The sequence below is a fragment of the Notolepis coatsorum genome, assembly GCF_963971535.1.
Source record: "Notolepis coatsorum genome assembly, chromosome: 15".
NCBI lineage: Eukaryota > Metazoa > Chordata > Actinopteri > Aulopiformes > Paralepididae > Notolepis > Notolepis coatsorum.
Window position 1 is genome coordinate 14018739 of NC_140179.1, and position 27971 is coordinate 14046709.

General features: G+C 45.0%; 1 protein-coding gene across 1 annotated transcript in view; it reads right to left on the bottom strand.

Moving 5' to 3' along the window:
- Positions 1-1219: 1219 nt before the first annotated feature.
- LOC311241291 (meprin A subunit alpha-like) overlaps positions 1220-27971 on the bottom strand; it is a gene marked incomplete at both ends in the record, with an annotated part of 34229 nt that continues 7477 nt past the window's right edge. The window contains 8 exons of the mRNA XM_084330063.1: positions 1220-1269; positions 5344-5517; positions 8473-8699; positions 9204-9450; positions 12983-13198; positions 14565-14717; positions 16343-16564; positions 27347-27522. Of these exons, the coding sequence (XP_084186189.1) occupies positions 1220-1269; positions 5344-5517; positions 8473-8699; positions 9204-9450; positions 12983-13198; positions 14565-14717; positions 16343-16564; positions 27347-27522 (1465 nt within the window). The remainder of the gene's footprint in view (positions 1270-5343; positions 5518-8472; positions 8700-9203; positions 9451-12982; positions 13199-14564; positions 14718-16342; positions 16565-27346; positions 27523-27971) is intronic.

Genomic DNA, 27971 nt, shown 5'->3' on the forward strand with positions numbered 1-27971 from the left:
ATACAAAAAAACATAACCACCTGATGAGGGGCGGCTGATTGGCGCAGTGGGCAAGGCGCTCGCCTCTAACGCAGGAGACGCTGGGTTGCTACCGGCTGGCCGGTCGTTCATACTAACACAATTGGCAAGTGTTAGAGGGTGGGAAAGCCGGTGGGTGGGGATTTGACGTTGTGGACAGCGACTCCTACAGGTCGGTTTGGTGACGCCGGTGCGACGGAAGCAGGAAGTGACGGGGGCAGCGTGAGCCACCCACGCGTTACTCCTCGCCACTGAGAGTTCGAGCTGCTGCGGTGAAAAGATGCGACAGGCTGCCTCCTCGTGTACCGGAGGGGACACGTGATGCAAGGCTTCTGTCCTCACTACAACCGACCTGTGGGAGGCATAGTCTAGCAACGTTCAAGACAGGGGAGGGAAGAATTGGATATAAAAATTGAAAAATGGGGAGAAAAAGTGGATAAAAAAAAAAACAACCACCTGATGAGGGAAAAGTACAAACAATTCTAAAATATCAAGGCCTTTAAAGGAACACGCCAAATTTATGGGAAATGCACTTACAGTCTTCTCCAGAATTTGAAGCTAGGCTAGGCTAGTTTGCAAGAGGAAATTTTATATGAATCTGCATGTGTGACTCTGGAGAAGACGCTAAGCACTAGGGCTGACCCTGATTAGTCGAATAGTCGACTAATCAATCGAAAGGAGCTGTAGTGCCAACCTCTTAGTCAAATGCAAAAAAATTATATATATATAATATATATATTATTATAATATATTTTTTAATAATTTCTTTTTTTTATCATTCTTTCCAAAAGCAAAGAGGCCTAGAAGCGTGGCTAACGCTAATGGCATGCATACCAGAGGCTAACTGCCTAAGAAAACAGGCACAGAGGCACTGAAAGAGGATTTCACCCATCTAATGAACACACTAGAGTAAACAAATATCAAGATGTATCCATCAGTGGAACAATTGCATGCTTTCGCAGAGGATAAGAAGCCTTCAGTCGACTCCTTCAGACTTATTTTTTTTGCATTCAGGGGGGTAGTCTACCAGTCGACTACCGGCAAATTTCGACCAATCAAAGTCGACTATCCAAATCCTTAGTCGGGGACAGCTCTACTAAGCACATTTCCAATAATGTTGGCGTGGCCTTTTAACTTGACTCATGTCAAGAGAATAAAAACAGAATCAGTATCTTACCACCTCTCTGTCACACTAGTGACGTCACTCTTTGGGTGGGACAGGAACCTCTGTTTTGATCAGCGATGTTATATCTGTGGACACAACACAGTCATTGTTCATGCTGATGGTCTGCCATGGTTTCGAGAACAAGTTATATAACCGGCAAACTTTATTATCACGTGGCTTAATTACATTCCGGTATATAGTGCCATTGCCCATTATCATTACGCACAAAAGGCAAGTGCAGTCCAGTATTACCTGCGCTGATGGAAGATATTCATGAAAGATAACTGACATATTGACCATTTCCATAAAGGAATACCCTTAAATATTTGTGGTTTCTAAAAACATTATAACATTTTTAAATGTAAATGTATCTGGTAGCTGCCACTTCACTTGTTTGCTCCACCTGTGCAGCGGTTTAACCCAACAGGTGCTTTTAACACAATGCACACAGGTATGTGTCTGGCGTAAATGAAAACAAACTGCTCTGATGATGGTCTCACTCCTACAATCTTATCCAATAAGCAATTCTATATGCACATAGGTTTGTTTGCTCATTTACATAGCATGTATGAGGTTAACTCTTGTCTCTTGCACCGTCTAAGACATGTTTAACACATTCCCGCCCGACCACGGATACATCCGTGTTTTGAATCCAACGGTTGAGGACCTCCGTGGCAAGGTTGTTTTGGCTTTTATTCCATTTTAATAACCTACTCGATGTCACCGAGCAGCACTGCAGAAGTACCCTACTCTTTGAATTCGAAAAAGTGCATTACCGGCCAGATCCTCTTAGGGGCGCTATCTCGATAATGCAGTGTTCCCTGTTGTCTTGTTTTTTCTGGAACTCCAATGTAGTTTTCTGCTAACATGAAGCAATGCCTAAGGCCTGTAGCTTGGAATACGTTTTGGGACGTGGATTTCAGTGTTCAGTAAAGGAATATATCATCAGCCAATGGACATATCGATCTACCAGATGGCGATCGATAACTGGGAAATCATTTGGGGGATCCAACCGGCCCACGGTAAGATCTTTTTCACGTAAATTACATGCTGATCAGGGCTTGTTATGATAGCCATCCACCCGATCAGCAAATGTGGCTACTGAGGCTAACACGGTTATTGGTAATCAATGATCAGAAACTATGTCCCCCGCCCCCCCCCCCCCCCTTTCATACATTCATGGTGGACCATCATACCGATCATATGCAGTTTGAGTTTGAACTGTAGCTTCTGTATATCCAAAATGCCATTGGATTTAACGTTAGTAGCTTAGCGGCCTGTATCTCGCCTTCCAGGAAATATACTAGACCAAATCCCTTATAACGCTTATATTCAAGACGCTATAAAATGAGAACGTATTGATGAAAAAATTATTTCTTTAAGCCATTTTGAAGGGACGGTTTATGGTGTCAATTGACAAGGAGAATGGACAGATAGCAATACTATAAAGTATAGATTTAGCTCTACAAATGCAAGTCTATTATGAAATGCTGGCCGTCTAGAGTGATTTTAGATGGATCCAAATGGCCGCGAAAGTGTTAAAGTGTGCAAGTATCCATGGTGAAGGAAGTAGCCTTGTTTTTCAATGTGTATATAATGTAAATATCTGTAGATGACAGCATCTGCTATTAGATCTCAGATGAGTAGGACAGTATTTAGTGGTGTGTGTTTTCAAGTTAGACTGGGAAGCCACAGGCTAATAGAAGCCATGGGCTGGGCTCCGAGGTCGTTGGCAGGTTGGTAATATCAACAACTGATATGCACTGGTGGGGGAGGTTTGGTCAGAGAGCTATGGGGAGAGTTCGATATAGATAGAAACTGACGTTTAGTGGGTTAAAGGTGACCAGCCGTTGCCATGGTAGCGTGTCACTTAGTAATGAGAAAAGGGGGCGGGGCCCCGTTGCTAGGGGGAGAACGTTATGAGATGTGAGTTCCTTCCGGAGTAAGTTAGATTAAGACACAAGGCGGAATCGAGCAATCGCGTTGACAGAGACTTTGAAATCCCTCCTCACCCTCGCTGGGTGGGGGAGGGGAATTGCTTCGGCTAACAGGGAAGGCCTTTGGACAGCTAGGCCGCATGACCACCGAGCGGGGTGACAGAAGAGAGATCGTTAGAATAAGGACAGAAAGAACTGTTTTCCATCTGGTACAGAGGCTTTGTTTATGGAATAAACAACGTTTTCCAAGAAAACACAACGCAGATGGGGAGAGTCACAGAGGAGCAGGTGACGAGTGGATTAAATGATCAAAGGCTAGAAACACTGTTATCTTTCAATGGGTTCACAGTAGGAATGTTCGATATTGGCTTTTTTACCGATATCCAATATACCGATATTGTCCCACTCTTGCAAAGACCAGTTTTCAATACGATTTTGGGGTATGGTTTTTGCCACCTGGTGAAAAACTGTTTGCAAAACAGACATACATAATATATATTTTGTTATTATTAGTTTGCCATCACTTTTATAGTCAAATGATTATTTTTTCTTTTCATATAACACTATGAAATGTTAACAGGGTCTTGGCCAAGATTGCAGTGACTGTTCTACATGCACCACAAGGCCATGGATCAGCTTCTTACCGTCTTCTGTCCGTGGTCTGTCAACATGGTCTATTCACAATATGCTTACCACTTGTATCTATTGCTATGTCCGCCCATCACAATCACGCAAACTGTCTAACGCCTGTCCCGTCTCCCTGTCTCCGGCTGTCTCGTAGTGATGACCGGAGTGTTGGACGTCCCGTGATGATGAACAGGAGGATGCGACCCTCTCTGCGCCGCCCCCTTGCCTCAAATAGATCCGCCATCAGCTCTATTTTTAATCTTTCAAAATGTTCAGTTGCTATTGCATGCACTTATCTGTGTTTCATTACACTTATGAGTGCATGCTTACCAACTGTTTCGCCTGTTTTATTGCAACACTACTATCACATCATAGCACTCTACAGCCAATATGCACCATGCAAAAAAAAGCAATAAGAATAATCAACAATGTAGGATATTATGAACACACCAATAACTTATTTATAAAGCTACAAACTGTATGGACCTAGTTGATTTAAAACTGCCCTCATTGTATACAATGCCAGATACAAACTAATCCCAGGCAACATTAAAAAATGGACAGGGAAGGAGAATATAACTTAAGAGGGAGAGGGAATCTTAAACAACCAATGGTACACACTACGCTGAAAAGCATGTGCATATCTGTTTGTGGAGTGAAGTTGTGGAATATTTTACCTGAATACATCAAACTGAGTAAACATATGGCACAATTTAAAAAGCAGCTTAAAAAATACACATTAGAGAAATACAGAAATGAGTAATGAGGATAAACAAAGTAATGCTATATTGTGTTATGTAGTTCTGTACTGTATTGACTGCTGTCATGTGAATACATTTTTTTTCTTTTCGTACTATAAGTAAAAGTATATTCTATATTGTATTATACTAAATTATGTTTTAACTAGTCAAATTAATGGAAGAACAAATGTAAATATAATGGGGTAGGGATCTATAAGCTTAGCTTCCCCTCTACTCCTTTTTTGGACATGTCTGCTAACAAAATACATTGCTCTTGACTTTTTGTTTATAATTCCTTTTTTGAATGTTTTTTTTTAATAGTTTTTTAATTTTTTGTTGTTATGATTGGTCTGTTTGACGGAGCTATATACCGTGATTTGTTTGAAGGAATATGAAGAATACATGTTCAAAAATACACTTTTTCATTCATTCATTCATTCATTCATTATACTTTTAGTCAGGGGAGTGCCATGGCTTCTCCATATAGCCCCATTATACTTTTAGTCAGGGGAGTGCCATGGTTTCTCCATAGAGCTCCATTATACTTTTAGTCAGGGGAGTGCCATGGTTTCTCCATGATCTACATTAACGTGACCTCTCGTCTCGTCGTCATCAGGGGAAAAAGCTTCGTTGACGACCATATTTAGTCATCATTTTCGTTGACTAAATGAACACTGCATAGCGGTAATACGGCAGTTACTCACAAAACAGGGAACTCTACAACCTGTATTATAATCTGTTGTGAAATCAAGTCTTGATATGTCAGGGCTGTAAACACCAGAGATATCACTGCCTCTGCCATAACCCAGGATGTCACAAGACACACAGACATGCACTCAATAGATAGCGCACTCACCGTCTAGGTCAGCAAAGATGATGAGGTCATCGTTCTTTAGGTAATTGCGTCGTCTGAGATCGAAGTGCTTGATAAAGTTGCCCCAGCCCCACGACTGTCCTCTGAAGCAGTCGCATGAAGGGTCGAGTTCCCCCACCTTGGAAGGGTTGTCCCAGAAGAACCTTCCATCCTCGGCTGAAAGAAACAACGTAGAAGTCGATTAAGGGCACCTCATTCGGTTCATAGGTCTGATAGAGGTGCCCCAGAATAATTAATAATGCCCCAGAATAATGAAAGACCCCCACCACCCCAACAACAGCCTGTTCAAGCTGCTGCGGTCAGGCAAGTGCCTACGCACATACGCAACAAGAACAGAGAGACTACGGCTCAGCTTCTTCCCCCAGGCCATCAGAACACTGAACATAGAACTCTCCACACACAAGTACACATGAGCACACACATACTGCAATCGCTCATAGGCGCCCACTTAATGGAGCATAAGATGCATGTGCTCTAGGACTATTGAACTTGGGGGAGCAAGCTTGTCTTTTTGCTCCCTCACTTTTTGATCATATCATATGATATAAATATCCCCCCCCCAATATATAAATCTTATCTAAGCATAACTACGTAATTTCAATCAAATTAATAATACGCAATGACACTTAATAGCAAGTTTTTAAGTTTCCAAAGATTGTGTGACCCCCACTTTAATGGTTTGATCCAGTGCCCACGGGCCACGGTTCGTCGGCATGACGTATACGACATGTTGGGGGAGGCGGCTTTTTCGAAACCCTTGAAAAATTCAGGCTGGATATTGGATAACATTGTGACTCGTGAGGATTATTCTTCGGCGTTTACATCAAAATGGAGCAAATCATCACGTAAGTCGAACACTGTGACTGTATACTAAATGCGCAAACAGATTGAAACTGAATATTTCTCGTATGGTGAGCCTCGGCGCTGCACCCAGTGCACCGAGTGAATCCAGAGATACAGGATGGTGCGCAGGCGCTGTGATCACCCAACGGTGGAAATAATGCAACTTTGAGCAGTTTATAAAAAAATATTAAAAATATTTATTAGCAACGCCGAGCTTTCAAACCATCCCGTATCTCTGTGCGAACCCCTCGTGCAACAGTGAGCACCTTTGTAATGTCTCTGTGATACTTGTATAACGAACGGTTCGGCCAGAACCAGTCCTTCATGGTAAATCTAGGTTGGTTTCCCATTGAGGAGCAAGTGACTGTGGATTCACTCGGTGCAGCACAGTCACGAAAGGGGACCCTGATGTAAACAAGACAAACGTCTTTCTCTGGTCTGCATCCCCTTAACAATTGTGTGTATTGAGCCGTACTGTATTGTACCCATTCTGCAATCTGTTAAATAAAGTTTTCATTCATTCAGCCGCCGCGCTCACTGGGGCTATTGATAGCGTCAATTAGTTGTTGTTGTTGTTGTTGTTGGTGCTGCGGATGTGAACGGGGCTGGAGGGGCTTTGGGAGGATGGGAAAGTTATTATTATTATAATAGTAATTGGCTATCATACGTGCCTAGCTAGCGTTAGCTAAAAGAGCCCTCGCAGTGAAGTTATTATAGCTATCATACTGCAATATAAACTGAGTTTTATAGTGAAAAGAGCAGCTTTATTTTGGTCAAGATTGAAGGCTCTATATTGCAGGAAATTGCACATACAGGTGTTCATTAAATGTAAAAAAATCTGCCGTGGAGGGGGTCGTGCCGGACCCCCTCCAAACCACCCCTTGCAAAAAAAAAAAAAAAAAAAATGTTAAAAAAAAAAGAATAAAAAAAATACTTGCACCCCCACTTTCAACTATAACTAGGCGGCCATGCAATCGCTCACACACAAACGGTCACACAAAATGGAAAGGACACTTTAAAATAGGAACGAGGAAAATAAAGGTAACTTTAATTAAGGAAAGAACCGATGTGGTTCTTGTATAGTATAGTTTAGATATAGCAAGTAGAGCATAGGGAGTAAAAACTGTATATTGTATAGTAGTGTAAATCTCAGGACTTTAGTATGTCTATTTTATCATGCCCATCTTATGTCTTTTTATTACCTGTTTTTTACGTCTATTTTATTATTAGTATTATTGCACAATCAAAGCGGGCATGGCCACCCGCATTTCACTGTATGCCCTGGTATGTATGTGACAAATAAACCTCTTGAATCTTGAACCCTGAATCATACGGTTTACATTACCTGATAAGGTGTCTCGTAGGTCTAACATAACTGGTAGAGGTGCCTCATAGGTTTACATTAACTGGTAGAGGGGCCCCAATAGGTTTACATTAGCTGGTAGAGGGGCCCCATAGGTTTACATTAACTGGTAGAGGTGCTCCATAGGTTTACATTAACCTGTAGAGGGGCCCCATAGGTCTAATTGCGCCTGCTGAGCTGAACTGAGCTGTCTGTCGCTTTTTTAGCAGCTGGGGCGGCTTTTGTGTTGTTAGTAATATCTTGTTTCAATTGAAAGAGATGCAGAGAAAAGCGTTGCTACAGTAGAAGCACCTACTGTACTGTACATGATCTGCGCATGCGTTCTAATAATGTCCCCCACAAAACGTCCCACACAAAACATGAGTAAGTGAGTGACCATAATTGGCTGTGCATAGGCTAGCGCTAGCCCATGGGGGGGGGGGGGGGGGGGTGTAGGACACATACAAAAAAGGGGAATCTTAAAGTTACACTGGAATCGCCGAGCGATGAGAGAGGGTGGGGGAAAACACAAGAATAAAATAAATTTAAATAAAAACTGTAGGAAACACAAAACACCAGTATAAAATAACTGGGTAAAAATCCCCAAATAACCACCACTGCCTAGCAGTTGAAAACAACAAGTAAAAGAATAGCACTAGAGACAGAACCCTAGAAGCATGAGCTTGGGACAAGCATCCAAACACAGTCAGCCAAGCCTACTTCAAGGCACTGCACACCTGACACCAATCAGGTGGCAATCAAGCCCACACCTGCCATGCCGCATGGCAATTAACTGCAGAGGCCAGTGATTGACAGCTGTCCCTCACAGAAAGACAAAATAAAGCCAAAGCACCTTAGAATAAACTAAAATAAAACCCACATAAACCGTGATCCATCACAAAGAGCACCAGTAGTAGAACACCCACTTGTCCTGTTGTCGGTGGTGAGGCTGCGTGCGGACGACATCCTCAGCGTGACGTCGGGGTCCTGGTCCATCACCACCAGCACGGCCTGTCTGTTCACCGCCGGCCACTGCATCACCGCGTCGTTCTCTCCGCTGTACAGGTGGAAGTACAGTCCGGCGTAGTCCCCCGTGTAGTCCCGGTAGCCCGAGCGCGGCTTGAGGCGCACGCCGTAGCCGTAGCCCTCCGGACTGTATAGTTCAAGTTCAAGTTTCTTTATTAGTTGTCATACAAAAATACAGAATACTTTTATATGAAATGAGTGTGCTAGATAAAAAATAAAATAGATAAGTAAAAAATATAAGTCAAAAGTACGTAACAAGTGTAAACAAAAGTGTTCAATATATATATACAATATACAATGCAGAGTAGAAAAAAAGAAAAGGTAACTGAGTTACAATACAATATACAGTACAATGCAGAAATGGGATGAGGTACAAGTAAGGTGCAATGAGGTATGAGTTGTAGTGCAGATCTCTTTACCAATAATATAAATATAAAGTGTGTTAAAGTGTCTAAAGTGGGTACAGTGAGTTGTTTGTTTAAAGTGAGTGTGTGCGTGTGGATGTGTGTGCTGTGAGTGTATTTGATGGTTTGTTACATAGTGTCATTGTCGTTGAGCATCCTGATGGCCTGGGGATAGAAGCTCCTTCTGAGTCTCTCTGTGCTTGCCATGAGACTCCGGTATTGCTTGCCTGTAGAAGCGCGGGCTGTCGATGACCGTGGTGTTATCGGCCGCCTCCATGACCTTGGAGAAGTTCTGGATGCGCCACACGGCGTTGGGGCAGCGCGTCTCTGTCAGGCTGATGTCGTCCACGGTGATGCCGCCGCCAGCGCCGGACGCGGAGGTGTTGCCGCGGACGCCTTGGAAGGCGTAGCGGAATTTCTCCTCTCCCACCTCCATGGGAACGTGGGCGATCTTCCACGTGTGGTCGGAGTCCGCTGGATGTCAGGAAGAGGAAAGGACAACATGGATGTGACACAGTTGGAATTTACATTACAGAGATATTCATATATTCACATTTTAAAACAGATGTGCCATGAATTAAATTGAATTGAATTGAAAACCTTTATTTATCCCCGAGGGGAGATTAAGATGTCCTTTACAGCATAAGCAGCGTAACAGCAATTTAAAAACAGCAATTAAAAAACAGTTTATACATAACATACATGTGTTAAAACAAGATGGACAAGTACACAGGGATAAAAATTGCTAAAATAGGACTAAAAAGAGCTAAAAGAGTGGTGAAAAAGAAACACATCTATTTATTTAATGATGTGAGTTTTCTTTTTTTGTTTCTTTGATGTGTTATCTATGTTAAGCTCAAAGTATTGGCGAACTCCAGATTGAGAGAAGGAGCATTACTTAGCTAGATTGTATAATATTTCTTTTAAACTAAGCGTTTTAAGATATTAGCAGACGCAACAAACACATTTAAGTAAAAGTAGTCATCACTAGCAATGCACCAGACATTCCATTGAAATCACAAAAAAAGAATAAAAAAAAACAACAACATTAGATTGGGTATTTGTGTATTGGTGTGTTTTATTAACTCATTCCCTGCCAACGACGAGTATAGTCGTTATTGGCCGCCAATCGAATAACGCCAACAACGGGTATACTCGTTATTTGATCGTTATTTCTTTTATTCGCTATTTCCATTCATAAATCATCCAGGGAATGAATCTGAGATCGCAAAGGTCCAATACCGCCGCGTGGTGGTATGCGGCCGATGTTGCACTCCATTTGAGGCTCTGTGTATCTCTCTGTGCGTCGATGAAAGTCATCCGGGCCGAGTTTTCTAGTAACCTGGATCAAGAGCTTCACCCGATCGCATTGAATAGTTTTGGGGACGCCCGATTCATTATGCTGTGGGGGGTTATGTCATGGCCCAAATGGACATACGATCTAGCAGATGGCAATCAAATAATTGGAATATTCTTTTTGGAATCTCACCGGCCACAGGTAAGAGCAATTTAACGTCAATTTCAGCTTGGTTGTGCATTGTTTTCATAGCCATCGCCCTGATCAGCGTATGCTGTTGTACTAACGAATGCCGTTATTGACAATTAATTAACACTTTGAGTGCCACGTACATGGGGATCTGTCTGAACTCGAATAGGGAAAATACCGCTCCCTATCGTCTCCCGGATGGTAATGCACGCATTGGAATGGACTCAATGAAAATGGATGAGAAAAGAAAAATCCGGAATCCACATTTTACTTCTCAGGCAACTAACCCGAGCCGATCGGACTCATTGTGGACAGTCAGAACAGCGTGGAATACATATTTCCAGTACCCAGCGTTGGATCAATAAACGCAATCGATATTTGGAATGGCGATCAGGAATTGGAATAATCTTTTTGGAGAACATCTGATCTGAGGTAAGGAATCTATTTTACCAGTATTGGGATAATCAAAGCTATTTTCTTTTTTTAAACTTTATTTTTTAGCGTTTATCGCTTTTCTGGTCAAGCATGACCGACAGTTGTAGGGTGAAACGGGAGAGAGAGCAGGGGGAGACATTCGGCAAATGACGGCGAGTCCGGGAATCGAACTCGGAGTCAACCAGATCCGTGACGCAGCACGGAGTCCCGCGACGCAGCGCGGTAACATGGTGTGCTACTGGAGCACCCCTGCTATTTTCACCTATATATCAGCGTGTGCCATATGTGTCGCCGTCGACTAAAGACGCACTTCTTCAACCATTATCTGAATTAAAAAAGAAAAGAAAAAAAAAATTATCTAACCCTAACTAACCATACTGTCATGCACTTGTCCTAATAAACTAACCTACACTGTAGCACTCAACACTTTGATGAACATTGTTACTCAGCTGATAGAGTTGTGCCCTTCCTGATGGCTTGTCGTACAGAACTTGTAAGTCGCTTTGGATAAAAGCGTCAGCTAAATGACTAAATGTAAATGTAAAAATGTAAATGTATGTGTGTGTGCGATCAGGAAATAAGATAATCGATTTTTAGCCTGCTTCTATAGCGTGCATAAGTACACATATACTATCGATAATCTAGCGTTTATTTGAAAACGATTCATAAATAGGCAGAAAAATTACAACGTGTTTTGTGTATTACAGTAAAGGGCATTTATCACAGAATCTTCTGAAATCTTCTGGAAGTTTCAAGAAACGAGCGTTTTTCAAAATGGTATAAAACGGAAATGAACCGATTAAAAAACAATCCGTTTTGACAAACAAGTCATTGATAAGCGACGGCCAGATTAGACACATAGCCATAATTTAAGATATAGTTTATGCGTTCGCAAATATGAGAGCTCTATCATTGAAGTGGGTGGCGACATTCAAATCAAATCAAATCAAATTTATTTGTAAGGCCCGACAACACACATTAATGTCCCCATGGGCCGGATACATCTTCTTTAAACAAGTCAAGAAGAAACATCACAATAAGTCAAGAAACAAAACAAGAACACCATAAGGTCCAACAAATTTAAAATAAATGCAAAATAAATTAATGCAATGCAAACACTCCCAGACATACCCCACGCAAAGGTAAGGAAAAACTCACTAAAACCTAGCAATAGGAATGCACCACAGGCAATGTGGAGGAGAGAAACCTTAGAAGGGCCAATTCAAGGGGGGATCTCCCTTCTTAGATGTCGGTGATAGTAGTGTTGCAGACGGACAGTTGGTAAGCATGCACTCATGTGTGTAGTGAAACACAGATGAGTGCATGCAATAGCAACTGAACATTTAGAAAAATGTAAGATAGAGCTAATAGCAATAGCAACTGAACATTTTGAAAGATTAAAGATAGAGCTGATAGCGGATCTATTTGAGGCACAGGGGCGGCGCAAAGAGGGTCGCGTCCTCCCCGTCTTAATCACGGGACGTTCAACACTCCGGTCATAACTCCGAGACAGCCGGAGACAGGGGGCGGCGCAGAGAGGGTCGCAACCTCCCCGTCATCATCGCGGGACGTCCAGCACTCCGGTCATTCAAGGGGGTAAATAGGAAACGGAGGCCGGCACTGAAAGTGTTAATCAGAAACGACCCCCCCCCCCTTTCATGCATGCATGATGGAACATAATATACCGATCATATGCATTTTAATTTTTAATTGTAGCGTGTATAGGGACGAAATGCCAATGGATTAAGTATAATACACATCGCAGGCTATTACTAGCCTCCCAGGAATTACCCTAAACCGCTCTAAAACCATACTTATATTCACCACGGTATAAAACGAGAATGTATGGATGGAAAAAATATTCCTTTTTCACATCTTGAACAATAGATACTCGATGTCAAATGGGCCATAGTATTGCATCCATAGCTATAATATTTAAATAGTTATAGCCCTGCAAACAAGGTGAGCGACTCCCATCGTTTACAGCTGTGGCGGTAGCTACTACAGGATAATCCCTGGCGGTCAATGAGTTAAAACGCATGACAAAAACACAAACAACCATACACATGTAAAAGTATCCTATACCGTGGAAGGTGTGTATTTTCTTCATCTTGCGAACGGTTCCTGTGCCGTCGTCCAGCTTGACCCAGATGACCAGCCTGTCTTCCAGGGCTCCGGTCATCTTGTAGAAGAACTGCAGACACTGGAGCCTCCTCTTGGGGTAAAGGGTCCTGGACTCCAGCAGGGCGGACTCCTGGTCCGCACCGGTCTGGGTGGTGAAGTGCATGGAGTAGCCAGCGTCTACAGATCATGTAAATACAACATCTTGTTAGTAGGGATGCACCCATTGTTACGATTGGGGGTGATGATGAAGGTGAGGAGAGCTCAGTTTGCAGACAAGGATGAAAGAGTGGAGGCCGAGACGAAGGGTGATACTTAGTGAAGGGTAATTTACTGAATCACAACCAAAATACAAAACAAAAGAAAGGTACAGCCGGGCTGGCACTGGTTGCTAACATAACATAAGGAGTGAAAACAACAACAGGACAGGGCTAAACAGGAACAAACTCACTCGACAGGAATATCAGGGTACACGGGCACGACACAGGAACAACGCTGGGACAATAACGCCACAACAAACCAACCAAACCACAAGCAATAAATGCTGACACTAATTAATAATGGAAGACAGCTGGGGGGAGACAGGCACTAGAACAAAACAATAATCAAACACAACAGGAACAAGGACTAGGCTATTACAAAACACAGAATCAGAATACCAACACAAAGAACAACCTAAACAGATAACACTTGTAACATAGAAACTAATTGCAACAACAGCATATTCTTAATACAATCAAAAAGGATCCTTACTGACTGCATCATCTGCAGGTGAGCGCTAGATGGCGCCATGAGACCACTGTCAATTTCTTGTCTGGGGTAGTGACTCTTATTGTTTATACTGTCCCAGACTTGGGCTGATCTGGGAGTATAACACCCATCCCATATTGATATTGGATATCGGCCCAGATATGACTAAAATAGCTAGATCGGGTATCGGAGGTAATTCAATCTTTTTTTATTATTAAAATCTTTTTTTATTATTATAATTTTTTGTTTTGTTATTTAATTTGAATAATAAATAACAATTCAGTACATTTATATCTATGTGTTAATTTGTTACATTTTGTTTCACTAAGTTAGGAAAGTAATGTTTTAAGTCAAGCCTGATGTTGCCTTGCACAAAAGAATGATCCCAGTCTCTTCCACACAGTGAGGCATACAGTTTATTAATTGAACAATGGGTATCGGATCGGTACTCGGTATCGGATCGGTACTCGGTATCGGCCGATACCCAATGCCCAGGTATCGGTATTGGGACTGAAAAAGTCAGATCGGTGCATCCCTACTTGTTAGAATGTTTCTGTGTGCAGAGTGGCTTATCAAACAAACAGTATTATTTACTGATCAACCAGAATTCTCTAATTGCTTTATAAAAAAAGAAATTCACAGCCGCCGTATTTCACAGGGGTCACATTAAGGATTCACTCTTAACTGGCATGTCTGGTTTACAACAACACAGTTATATGAAAACAAAACAAATACATAGTCAGATATTATTCTATATTTTACATATAACTAAGGACTAGGACAAACATGATCTCACCTCTACACCTTCCGAGCAGAGTGTGATCTTCAGACTCCGCCCCCCCGCCACTCTTGGTGTGGACCCAGTTGTCATCGTCAGTGGAGCTCTGGATCATACCACACACACTGGCGGACTCAAAGGCACACTGGTCCAACAGAGTGAGAGGTCCGGCTGGGGGGGGGGGGGGGGGGAGGGAGAGAGAGAGAGAGAGAAAGAGAGACAGATGGTGGAATGGAAATTACCTTCCTGTGCGTCATCACATTGTTACTGAGAAGCTAAATCAAAATATTAAAGGGGCATTTCAATAAAAAAAATTATAATCTCACACACAATATACATAATCTCACACACATCCAAAATCTCAGTTTTGCACACATAAATTTTGTTTGACAAGTATTGAGAGTAAATGAGTATTGAGTGAATGAGTATTGCAAAATAAATGGCATTGTTTTTTTTGGTGAAGTGCCCCTTTAATGCTCCAAAAAGGGAAAAAAGGGTTTGACACTAACCGACAATTACAATTCAATGCATGGGAAGCATGAATGATAATTAATGTCGATGAGCATCGACAAACGCGGTGTCTTGAGAAGTTAGTATATTTTTTTATGTTAATAAAGTAGCTAACATTAGAATATTCTAAAAGAGGGCGGTCAGGTGGCGTGGCGGTCAGGTGGCGTAGCGGAGATTGTGTTCGTCACCAAACACCGGAGACGCTGGATTCGCCTCGCCTGTTCGAATCCAGCTCCCGGCGTTGTCACCAGCTTGGCTGGCCGTTCACACTAATACAATTGGCAGTATTAGAGGGTGGGAAAGCTGGCGGGGTGGGTCCGGGTCGTTGTAAACAGCGACTCCTACAGTTCGGTCGGGGCGCCTGCTCAGCGCAGCTAGGATCTAAGGGCGGTAGTGTGATCCTTCCACACGTACCCTCTCAGTGAGAGTCCGCGCTGCCAGGTGAAAAGAAGCGGTTGATTGGCTAGACGTGTGTCGGAGGAAGCACGTGATAGCCTCCACTCTCCCAGACCGACTGTGGGGGGTAGGTGCGCAGCGACCAAGAAGGGGATTGGGAATTGGCATAACGACTAACATTGGGATGGGAGAAAATCGGAGGAAAAAGGAGGGGGAAAAAGATCAATAAAAAAATAAAAAATAAAAAATTCTAAAAGAAGAAAGAAAAATATTTTTAAAATATATTTGTTTTATATGTGAAGCGTAAATTAAACAAATGTGCAATCATTGGCCAGGTCTATCTCGGAAATAGATTTTAATCTCAGTGGAACTAACCAGGTTAAAGGTTCTATAGATAACATGAGATAACATAGATGTCGCACTAGAGTACCAGCATGACTCTTGCCTTGTTTGTTTTGATGTGTTGTTCTGTTTCTTTGTTTGTCTGTTGGTTGTTTATATTTTCTGTTTATTTTATACTTTAGGAGCACTTTCTTAAATTTTTTTCTTAGCTATGCGACTCACTGTGAAGCACTTTGGTTGACAACAAGTGTCATGTTTAAATGTGCTATACAAATACATTTGATTGATTGATGTAATTTAGTAGTAGGGAATACATGCATGCAACATGTAAACAACAACATTCATACATAATAATGATAATAATAATAATAATAATAATAATAATAATAATAATAATAATAATAATAATAATAATAATAATAATAATAATAATAATAATAATAATAATAATAATGTTTTTATAATAATAATAATAATAATAATAATAATAATAATAATAATAATAATAATAATAATAATAATAATAATAATAATAATATAATGCCTACAGCAGTTGTACATGCGGTTGAGTCTCAGGGCGTCCATCTTGCTGAAGTCCAGGTACTGGCCGATGATGTTGAGGAACTCTGGGATCTTGGTGGTGATGGTGGGGATGCTGTCGTTCTTGTTGAAGGAGAAGGGTCTGTAGTGCATCAGGGACTCGTAGTCGTACGCCGTGTTCTGGTCGCTGATGAACTCGTCGTTGTACTTGTTGAAGTTGTGTCCGAGCCCTGATGCACGAAACACACACATGATGCACCAAACACACACATGATGCACCAAACACACACATGATGCACCAAACACACACATGATGCACGAAACACACACATGATGCACCAAACACACACATGATGCACGAAACACGCACATGATGCACCAAACACACACATGATGCACCAAACACACACATGATGCACCAAATACACACATGATGCACCAAACACACACATGATGCACGAAACACACACATGATGCACCAAACACACACATGATGCACGAAACACGCACATGATGCACCAAACACGCACATGATGCACCAAATACGCACATGATGCACGAAACACACACATGATGCACCAAACACACACATGATGCACCAAATACGCACATGATGCACGAAACACACACATGATGCACCAAACACACACATGATGCACGAAACACACACATGATGCACGAAACACACACATGATGCACCAAACACGCACATGATGCACCAAATACGCACATGATGCACGAAACACACACATGATGCACCAAACACACACATGATGCACCAAACACACACATGATGCACGAAACACGCACATGATGCACCAAACACGCACATGATGCACGAAACACGCACATGATGCACCAAACACGCACATGATGCACGAAACACACACATGATGCACCAAACACACACATGATGCACCAAACACACACATGATGCACGAAACACACACATGATGCACCAAACACGCACATGATGCACCAAACACACACATGATGCACGAAACACACACATGATGCACCAAACACGCACATGATGCACCAAACACACACATGATGCACCAAACACACACATGATGCACCAAACACACACATGATGCACGAAACACGCACATGATGCACGAAACACACACATGATGCACCAAACACGCACATGATGCACGAAACACACACATGATGCACCAAACACACACATGATGCACCAAACACACACATGATGCACGAAACACGCACAATCGCACATGATGCACCAAACACACACATGATGCACCAAACACGCACATGATGCACGAAACACACACATGATGCACCAAACACGCACATGATGCACAAAACACACACATGATGCACCAAACACACACATGATGCACCAAACACGCACATGATGCACGAAACACGCACAATCGCACATGATGCACCAAACACGCACATGATGCACAAAACACACACATGATGCACCAAACACGCACATTGTAACTGAGGGGTACAATTCCCTGACTGTATTACTAGATATGATACTTACTACCACTACCTTTGTACTTTATATTCGGCCACCCAGTACTCGGCATAAATATATTATGATAAACACTCTCACGTAGATGAAACGGATCCAACACAAATGTACGAAGTCGAAGTATGCGTTTATTACTACACAGCAATGGTGTGTAGAGCAAGCACTTAATCACTTAATTACATTTATGAATTGAAATAGTATGCACTTTTATGGCAAAGAGTATTCGTTGGTATATCAATAGAGAATGTCCAATCTCTGGTGGCGCAGGCGGCAAATATACGACCTGGAATAGTTAAGGAACAACAGCAATGATACTTTAACGATTATAAGACTGGATACACTAGGGGGGTTAATCCGGTCGCTTGTAAGACAACAGGAGTAGGAGGGGGGGGGGGGGTAGAGTCTGGCTGCCTCGTCCGGCCAAGGGTATCCTGGGTGAACCCACAGTTGTGCAGCTCGGTGCGCCAGCGATCCTTGGACCACGGATGAAAGCAGTTGGACTCTCTGTGAGCCGGCTCTCTCCGGTCCACGGGGGAGAGACGTGAAGCGACCTCGTCTTGCAGAGCGTCTCCTCACCTTGCGTCCTCTCCAGGGGGGGGGGTTCCAACACACGGCAGTGTCGGGGGTCTTTATCCATGGAATAATCACTGTACACAAAGCATAATCCGTGCCTGGGAAGGCGGGCTGTCGTCGGTAGAATAATCCGGTATACAGGTCCACTCGCTCGTCGGCTCTGGGGCTCCTCGGATGCAGTCTCACATGGGGTCGACCATCCTGGATAAGCAGCCAGTTCTCTGCCCGAAACGATGGGGTACTGACTACGGTAGTATTCTCACCGTACGAAGCACTATATATTAACAGACTATTATTAGTTTAATAGACTACGTCCAACTCGACGATATAGTGCCAAATATGACTATTCAAATATTAATATACACGATGTCTCAATACCGATGGTAGGCCGAACTTGGCCTTACTCCCACACGTGGCGTCGCGGGGAGGCTTTACGTCTGTCACTCTATTGGAGGGTAAGAAACTGGACTAAAAAAGGAAGTCCTACTTTAGTAGCGCAGTATATATACGCACTATGAACAAATAGTCCCATTAGTGGTGCGGTAGCCAGATTCCTACGCGGAACTAGGACTTGTTCGTACATGTTGAGCGGTACGTTTGAACTGGGTCTGGGGGGTATGGCAGCCTGGCACCAAGGTCTCGACCAATAGTAGAATGGAGACTATTATGGGATGTTCAGTAGGCTAGAATGGATATTCAATGCATATTGTACAAGGAATATACAAGGGATATCAAGGAATATTAGAGAATATACAAATACAATTAAATATATATATATAATAAATATATATATTCGGTTTAATCTGGCCCTTCACAACAGCCACCCCCTGATTGGTCCCAGACCTAATCAGTTAAGCAGAGACAGATTAATCGCGTTGTCTATTTACACATAAGGGTTTGCTGTAGGGGTCAGTCAACTTCACAAAGTCATAGGGTTATAGGGTCATGGTCATCATCGATTGTGTCTGGGAGTCGGGGCAGTTCTATGAGCCTCGCCACGGGACGGGTGTAAGTGCGACCCTGGACAAGCACTTCAGCTGCTCGGACCTTGCCGTCGGCACCGGTGATCACTTTGCTTACGCGGCCGGCCGGCCACATAGCTCTGGGCAGTGATTGATCAATAATCATGACGACTGTTCCTTCTGTCAAATTGTCTCTCTCCTTTACCCACTTCTGGCGGGTCTGTAGAGACGGTAGGTAGTGCAGTAGGAAACTGCTCCAAAACTTGTCGGCTAATACTTGGCTGTACCTCCACATTCGTCGGCCGTTCGCTTCTTCAGGCCGGTACGTTGTCTGGGGTAACGCGGGATCTAGCCGCCCCATCAGGAGTGTGTTGGGGGTAACTGGGTCGATATCCGCCACATCGCTGGAGACGTAGCCGAGGGGCTTAGAGTTCAATACTCCCTCAATCTCCGTGAGGACTGTCATTTGTTGTGCACTCTCTATGGTAGTGCAATCATCTATGTTGGGGTCTGCGGAGATAACAGTGCTCAATCCACAGAACACAGGCTTCTTATTCTCAGCCTCCTCCTGACTGGCTTCCCTCGGGATAGGCGTGGGCCACTCTCCTTCCGGGAGCTTTAGGAATGCTGGGCCGTCACTGTAGACATTGCGACGGGTGAGGTCATCTAGGGGCATTCCCCGGGTGATGACGTCAGCTGGGTTCTGTTTTGTATCAACGTAGCGCCACTCTGTTTCTCCGGTTAACTCTTCGGTTAAGTCTTGAATCTCGGTGACTCTGACTCCCACGAAGACTTTGTACTTGCATGAGTCCGATTTGATCCAGGCGAGTACTGTCGTGGAATCTGACCACAGGATTGTTCTAGACACCGGTATGGTGAGCTCACGTTGGATGAGCGTGGCTAGGTGCGCTCCGGCTAGGGCTGCGCAGAGCTCTAGGCGTGGGATAGATTGTTGCTTGCGTGGGGCTATTCTCGAGCGGGCGAGGACAAATGCTGTGTAGACCTCTCCCCCCTCTTCTTGGGCCCGCAAGTAGGCTACTGATCCGTATGCGACCTCTGAGGCGTCACTGAAGACGTGTAAGTCCATTTTACATGTCTCTGGCCTCACCGTGGGTGGGAAGTAGCTTCGGCGCATATTAACGCCTGGGAGTGAGTGGAGCTCCATCTCCCACTCTCTCCAGGTGGATGCAAGGTGTGCGGGAATGGGGTCGTCCCAGCCCTGGTCCTTGTCCCACAATGCTCGTACAATCATTTTTGCCCTGGTGGTGTACGGTAGAATACATCCTAGCGGGTCATATTGTCGGGCGAGTGTTGTGTACACACTCCGTCTGGTGGTCGGCGCCGCCGCCGGCCTTCCCTGCTCCGTAGTCAGGGGCTTGTGTCTGTAGTGAAGCGAATCTGTTTTGAATCGCCACACCAATCCCAGGGTCATCTCCTGGGCTTCTCCCGGGATTGTAGCCATCCAGGTCTCGCTGCTGGCTGCCTTGTCCTCGGAGGAGAGGCTGCGCAGTACTTGCGGATCGCTGCTGGCCCACTGCCTGAGATCAAAGCCGCCTTTGATCAATGAGGCGCGGAGTTTAATCAGGAGAGCCTCGGCTTCTTCCTGGGTTGAAAGGCTTTGTAGACAGTTGTCTACGTAGAAGCTGTTCTTTACGCTGTGTCGGACCTCTTCGTCCGCTGCTGGGTCCTCTGCTACATGTTTCTGTAGTGCAAATGTAGCACAGCAGGGGCTGCACGTCGTTCCGAAGGGGAGGACTTCCCATTGGTAGATGGCTGGGTGCTCATCTCCTGGCTTCTCTCTCCATAGGAACCGTAACAGGGGCTTGTCCTCCTCTACTAATCTCACCTGCAGGAACATTCCTTTAATGTCCCCGCTGATGGCCACCTTTTCCTGGCGGAAGCGGAGTAGAACGCCGAGTAGGGAGGGGCCGAGTGTGGGACCGGGCAGTAACTCTTTATTCAGATTTTGGGATCCGATCTGGTAGCTGCAGTTAAATACTATGCGGTCTTTACCGTTGTGATGGACCTTGTGGTGAGGCACGTACCACGATTCAGTGGTCTGGTCAGCCTCTTTAATGTCCATCTTTGTGACGTGTCCCGCTGTGATGAGCTTCTCAATCTCAGCGCGGTATACACTCTCTTGGGCGGGGTTCTTGGCTAAGCGCCGCTCCGTGTTCAGCAGGTACCGTTCTGTGGCGTCTGTCTTGGCGTGGAAAGTAGGCATTCCTTCTCGCCGCAGGAGTGGCGTGGCGTATCTCAACACGCCGTTGACCGGGACTCTCTTGGTCCCTGTCTCGGGGAGGTGAATGGCGTAAATGTCATCTTTAGAGCGAATGTCTTTCTTTCCGTTCTTAAAGGGCATTTGTTCCAAGGTCCATAACCGCTCTACGTGTTGCAGGAGTGCGGTTTCTCCCTCTGTGACTCGGGAGTGGAGACATCTAGTGGCTGTACTTCGGTTGAGAGATTTGGCGAGCGGGCCTTGGAGAGTCCATCCCAAACGGGTCTCGACTGCTGCAGGACAGCCTCGGGGTCCGGTATGAACCCGGTCTATCAGGACAATGAGGTCTGCATGGTCGGAGCCTATCAACAGGGTCGGCATAGCATTGTCTATGAGCGGGATCGGTAACTTGCGCAGATGTGCATATTTCTCCATCAGCTTGGCGACGGGGTATGTGTACCGCGACAGTCCTATTTCTTGGCTGGTGAAAGCGTCTGTAATCTGGTACCGTCGCTCAGGCTGGCCGCTTGCTGCGATAGAGAATGAGACATTCTCGCCCTTTATCGTCTTCAAATCTCGTCTTATTGTCCGAATTGTCATTTGGGTTTCGCTTCCCCGCAGCCCTAGCTGGGCCGCAGCGGAGGCGAGCAGAAGGGTCTTCTCTGACCCGTCATCGAGGACGGCGTAAGTGTCCAGGACTTTATTCTGGTAGCTTAGTGTCACACGCACTACTTTTAGGAGTACTCGGGCTCCACTGCTGCTGGCGGGATCGATGTACATGACGCTCGCTTTGCTGCTGGATGGTGCGGGTGAAGGGCGCCGTCTGTTACTGTCGTGAAGTATGTCCAGATGGGCTCCATCGCACTTGGTGCACCTTTTCTTTAAGCGGCATTCGGCTGCCATGTGTGAGCGTGCACAGCGAAAACAGCGCTTGTTGGACTTTATCCATTGACTTGCTTCCTCCGCGTTCAGCTTGGGGAAGGAGTCACATTGCGCTAGCCAGTGTTCTTTCTCACAGTAGGGGCACACTATCTTCCACTTCTCCGTTCTGGAGGGGGTACTGTGGCTCCTGCTGCTCGGTACTGACTCCGATTGGTGCATCACAGTCACCGATCTTCTTCCATCAGTTAGTCGTCTGGTTCCTTCTCTGGAGCCAGGGGTGCTCCGTCCGAATGTATCTAGCCGTAGGCTGCTGACTTCTCTCGCCAGGAAGTCTGCTAGATCGAGGAGGTTCGGTTCGGGGCCATTCGGGTCTCGGTGGTCTCTCTGTCGCCTAAAACGCTCCTGTCGAGCGGGCGGCAGCTTCTCCAAGATCCTTTCCACATTTGAGTTGGCGTAAAGTTCATGCCTCCCCTTCTCTCTCTGCGCTCCCAACATCCCTACCAGGGACTGCACTCTGATGGCTCGATTGTCTATTGCTGGGGGTAAGCGGTCGATGTGTCGGATCTCCTGGATCACGTAATCCCATATGCGCCCATACCTCTGGTCCAATGCTACCAGCGCTGCTGTGTATGGGGTGGTGGAAGTCGCGTAGGCGAGCGCTATATTATGTGCGCGGGGTACCTTTAAGTGCTTCAGTAGGATGGCGTATTTATGGCGTTCATCCAATACATCTACCAACATGGTCTCCAGACACATGCGGAGTTCTGTATACTGGGCCCGGTTCTCTTGGGTGAAGTCGGGTACCATAGGCGTGCCAATGTATGACGCTGACTGTGGATACATCGGCGAGCGTTGGGGGAGAGGCCTCCTAGGCGAGTCTCCTCCCGCTCCTTGGTATGGGCTGGTACCGGCAGTGTACCATGGCCCGCTTGTCCAGGTGCTGTTCCTCGGTGCGGGTCGTGCGTCGTGCTCACCCGGGTATAGAGTCGGGGGTCTGTAGCGCAGCTCCGCGGGAGTATAGCCTGGGCTGTACCGGACCTCCTGGTCCGGTAGAGTACTGTGCTGTCGTCGGGCGTGGTTCTCCTCCTCTTCCTCTTCGTCTTCAGTTAGGTCATCCAGTGCTTGTAGTCTCTGGTTTAGCCTCTCCACAGGATATGCTGCTCCTTCCCGGTTGCTAGGTCTCGCTTGGACCGGTGGGGGGAGGTGGTCTGTGGGGGGTATAGACCTCGTCTGTTGGTCAAGTTCAGGGTTTTTACTCGGCTAGGGGATGCCGCCCTGGAGGTGTGTCTAGACGAGTTCCTGGAGCCTCTGGCGGAGGGAGAGGGTGTTGTCCGTCTGATCAGCTGTTCTATTAGTTGCGCTTGCTGTCTGTCGCGCTCTGCGTCCCGTAGAGCACCAGCAGCTGCTCGCTGGCTGTCTGCTCGGTCTCGGGCCACATTCTCTTCCCTCTGAATGCGTCTTATTTCTAGACGTATATGCTCTTCTTCGCTCCGCTGCTGGATCTGCAGTCGGTCGCGTTCAGCAGCGGCGTTCAGGCTGATGAGGAAGGCCTGCTGTAGGGTCCTCTCTGCCTCGCTGGGAGAAGGCGGTTGTATAGGGGAGCCTTCCCTCGGGGTACTCCTTGCGGAGCCTTGGAGCTCTATCTCCACGGTGCTCTCCCCGTCTTCTTCCGTGCCGAGTTCTCTCTCGGTAGCGTTGTATTCCTCCCGGGACTCATCGGGGACTACTTCTTCAGTACTGGCGGGGTGTGAAGTCATGTCTGGTTCCCACTGGTCCCCACCGTGAACTTGGTCAGTTACATTAGAACCCGTAGGGGCCTCTATGGTCGGGGTAGTCTGGGCGTTGGGGTTAGACATACTTTTACTTTCTAGTTTTACCGCGTTTACTGTTAGTAGAAGACTAGGTTGTTGACTGACAGCGTAAGCCTCTAAGTACTGAGGGAGCCGTCGTTCGCGCTGCGGGCGTTGGTTAGGAGGATCGTTTCGTGGAGTGTTCATCATAGGCCATTTCAATATTAATAACACTATATTAATATTACACTAATTACCCTCCGGCTCGAAGGACCAATTATAACTGAGGGGTACAATTCCCTGACTGTATTACTAGATATGATACTTACTACCACTACCTTTGTACTTTATATTCGGCCACCCAGTACTCGGCATAAATATATTATGATAAACACTCTCACGTAGATGAAACGGATCCAACACAAATGTACGAAGTCGAAGTATGCGTTTATTACTACACAGCAATGGTGTGTAGAGCAAGCACTTAATCACTTAATTACATTTATGAATTGAAATAGTATGCACTTTTATGGCAAAGAGTATTCGTTGGTATATCAATAGAGAATGTCCAATCTCTGGTGGCGCAGGCGGCAAATATACGACCTGGAATAGTTAAGGAACAACAGCAATGATACTTTAACGATTATAAGACTGGATACACTAGGGGGGTTAATCCGGTCGCTTGTAAGACAACAGGAGTAGGAGGGGGGGGGGGGGGGGGTAGAGTCTGGCTGCCTCGTCCGGCCAAGGGTATCCTGGGTGAACCCACAGTTGTGCAGCTCGGTGCGCCAGCGATCCTTGGACCACGGATGAAAGCAGTTGGACTCTCTGTGAGCCGGCTCTCTCCGGTCCACGGGGGAGAGACGTGAAGCGACCTCGTCTTGCAGAGCGTCTCCTCACCTTGCGTCCTCTCCAGGGGGGGGGGTTCCAACACACGGCAGTGTCGGGGGTCTTTATCCATGGAATAATCACTGTACACAAAGCATAATCCGTGCCTGGGAAGGCGGGCTGTCGTCGGTAGAATAATCCGGTATACAGGTCCACTCGCTCGTCGGCTCTGGGGCTCCTCGGATGCAGTCTCACATGGGGTCGACCATCCTGGATAAGCAGCCAGTTCTCTGCCCGAAACGATGGGGTACTGACTACGGTAGTATTCTCACCGTACGAAGCACTATATATTAACAGACTATTATTAGTTTAATAGACTACGTCCAACTCGACGATATAGTGCCAAATATGACTATTCAAATATTAATATACACGATGTCTCAATACCGATGGTAGGCCGAACTTGGCCTTACTCCCACACGTGGCGTCGCGGGGAGGCTTTACGTCTGTCACTCTATTGGAGGGTAAGAAACTGGACTAAAAAAGGAAGTCCTACTTTAGTAGCGCAGTATATATACGCACTATGAACAAATAGTCCCATTAGTGGTGCGGTAGCCAGATTCCTACGCGGAACTAGGACTTGTTCGTACATGTTGAGCGGTACGTTTGAACTGGGTCTGGGGGGTATGGCAGCCTGGCACCAAGGTCTCGACCAATAGTAGAATGGAGACTATTATGGGATGTTCAGTAGGCTAGAATGGATATTCAATGCATATTGTACAAGGAATATACAAGGGATATCAAGGAATATTAGAGAATATACAAATACAATTAAATATATATATATAATAAATATATATATTCGGTTTAATCTGGCCCTTCACAACACACATGATGCACGAAACACGCACAATCGCACATGATGCACGAAACACACACATGATGCACCAAACACACACATGATGCACCAAACACGCACATGATGCACCAAACACACACATGATGCACAAAACACACACATGATGCACCAAACACGCACATGATGCACGAAACACGCACAATCGCACATGATGCACGAAACACACACATGATGCACCAAACACACACATGATGCACCAAACACACACATGATGCACCAAACACACACATGATGCATCAAACACACACATGATGCACCAAACACACACATGTTGCACCAAACACACACATGATGCACCAAACACACACATGATGCACCAAACACACACATGATGCACGAAACACACACATGATGCACCAAACACACACATGATGCACCAAACACTACAGACGGTTAACCCTTTCACTACCACGCTACCAAAGGGTTAACCCTTTCACTGCCACACTACCAAATGGTTAACCATTTCACTGCCACAAAACCAAATGGTTAACCCTTTCACTACCACACTACGAAAGGGTTAACCCTTTCACTACCACACTACCAAATGGTTAACCCTTTCACTACCACACTACCAAATGGTTAACCCTTTCACTACCACACTATCCAAAGGGTTAACCCTTTCACTACCACACTACCAAATGGTTAACCCTTTCACTACCACACTACGGTCGATTAACCCTTTCACTGCCACACTACCAAATGGTTAACCCTTTCACAACCACACTACGGTCGGTTAACCCTTTCACTGCCACACTACCAAAGGGGTAACCCTTTCACTACCACACTACCAAAGGGTTAACCATTTCACTACCACACTACAGACGGTTAATGGTAGTGAAAGATTAAGCTTCTCTAGTGTGGTAGTGAAAGGATAAAATTATCTAGGAAGTCCGCCGGACGTGATAGGCACTGGAAATATGTTGCATTAAGTAAAACAACATTATTTTGTGGCATTTCATCGACATGATTCAAACAAGACGGATAATTTACCTTATATTGTAGAACTCATTTGTTTTGTTTGGATGCACCAACTTTCTGGAATTACCTTCAACTCACACTAAAAATCAATACTCCACTAACCTATGGACAATTTAAATCACAAACCTCCCTATACCTCGTGTAACTGTTAATTTAATTCGATTCTTGTTTTTTCTTTTTCCACCTGTGTGTTTTACTTTTTACCTTTATATGTACTTGAATTGTTTGAACTTGTAATCTCAACGGCGTTTACAAATGAGGGGTAAAACCTCAATGTTCATGTCAAGGAATAAAGGTTTTTCAAATCAATCAAACAAATGATTCTAGAAGAGAAAGATGTGTGTCATCATGCCTGGTAGGACCTGATCCAACCAGATGTCCACGTAGTCGTCTCTGTCGGTGCGGGACTGCTCGTGGTAGAAGCCTAGCGCGTGCAGCAGCTCATGCTCAATCACAGCCTTGTGGTCACAGCCCCGCCCCAGGGACAGGATCTGACCCGTCTGCTGGTCCCCGACGCTGGAGAAACACCTGGACCGAAGACGAGGAGCGAGAACTCAACCAAAGGTGCCATTTGTACGTATTGTGATCTATTCACGTTGAATGAATTTAAAGCTCAGGTATCACTGTAAAAAGGAAATTCACTGTATTGTTTTACAGATTACCTTTCTTTTTCTATTTTAAGTGTAAATGCCATAAAAATACAGTTAATTTACCTTTTATCAAAATATTAACCATTAGATAAAGGTTGTAATCTGTAAATGTATTTGATTTTACTGTGATTTGACAGTAAGTATTTGGCAACCGTTGCTGCCAGACATTTACAGTTTTTTTGTACAGTTTTCTTTTTTACAGTGTAGGTACAATCATTGATTGATTGATTGAAAGCTTTATTAACAGATTGCAGAATGGGTACAATACAGTACAGCTCAATACTAACAACTGCTAAGAGGAAGACTTTCGTCTAGTTTACATAAGGG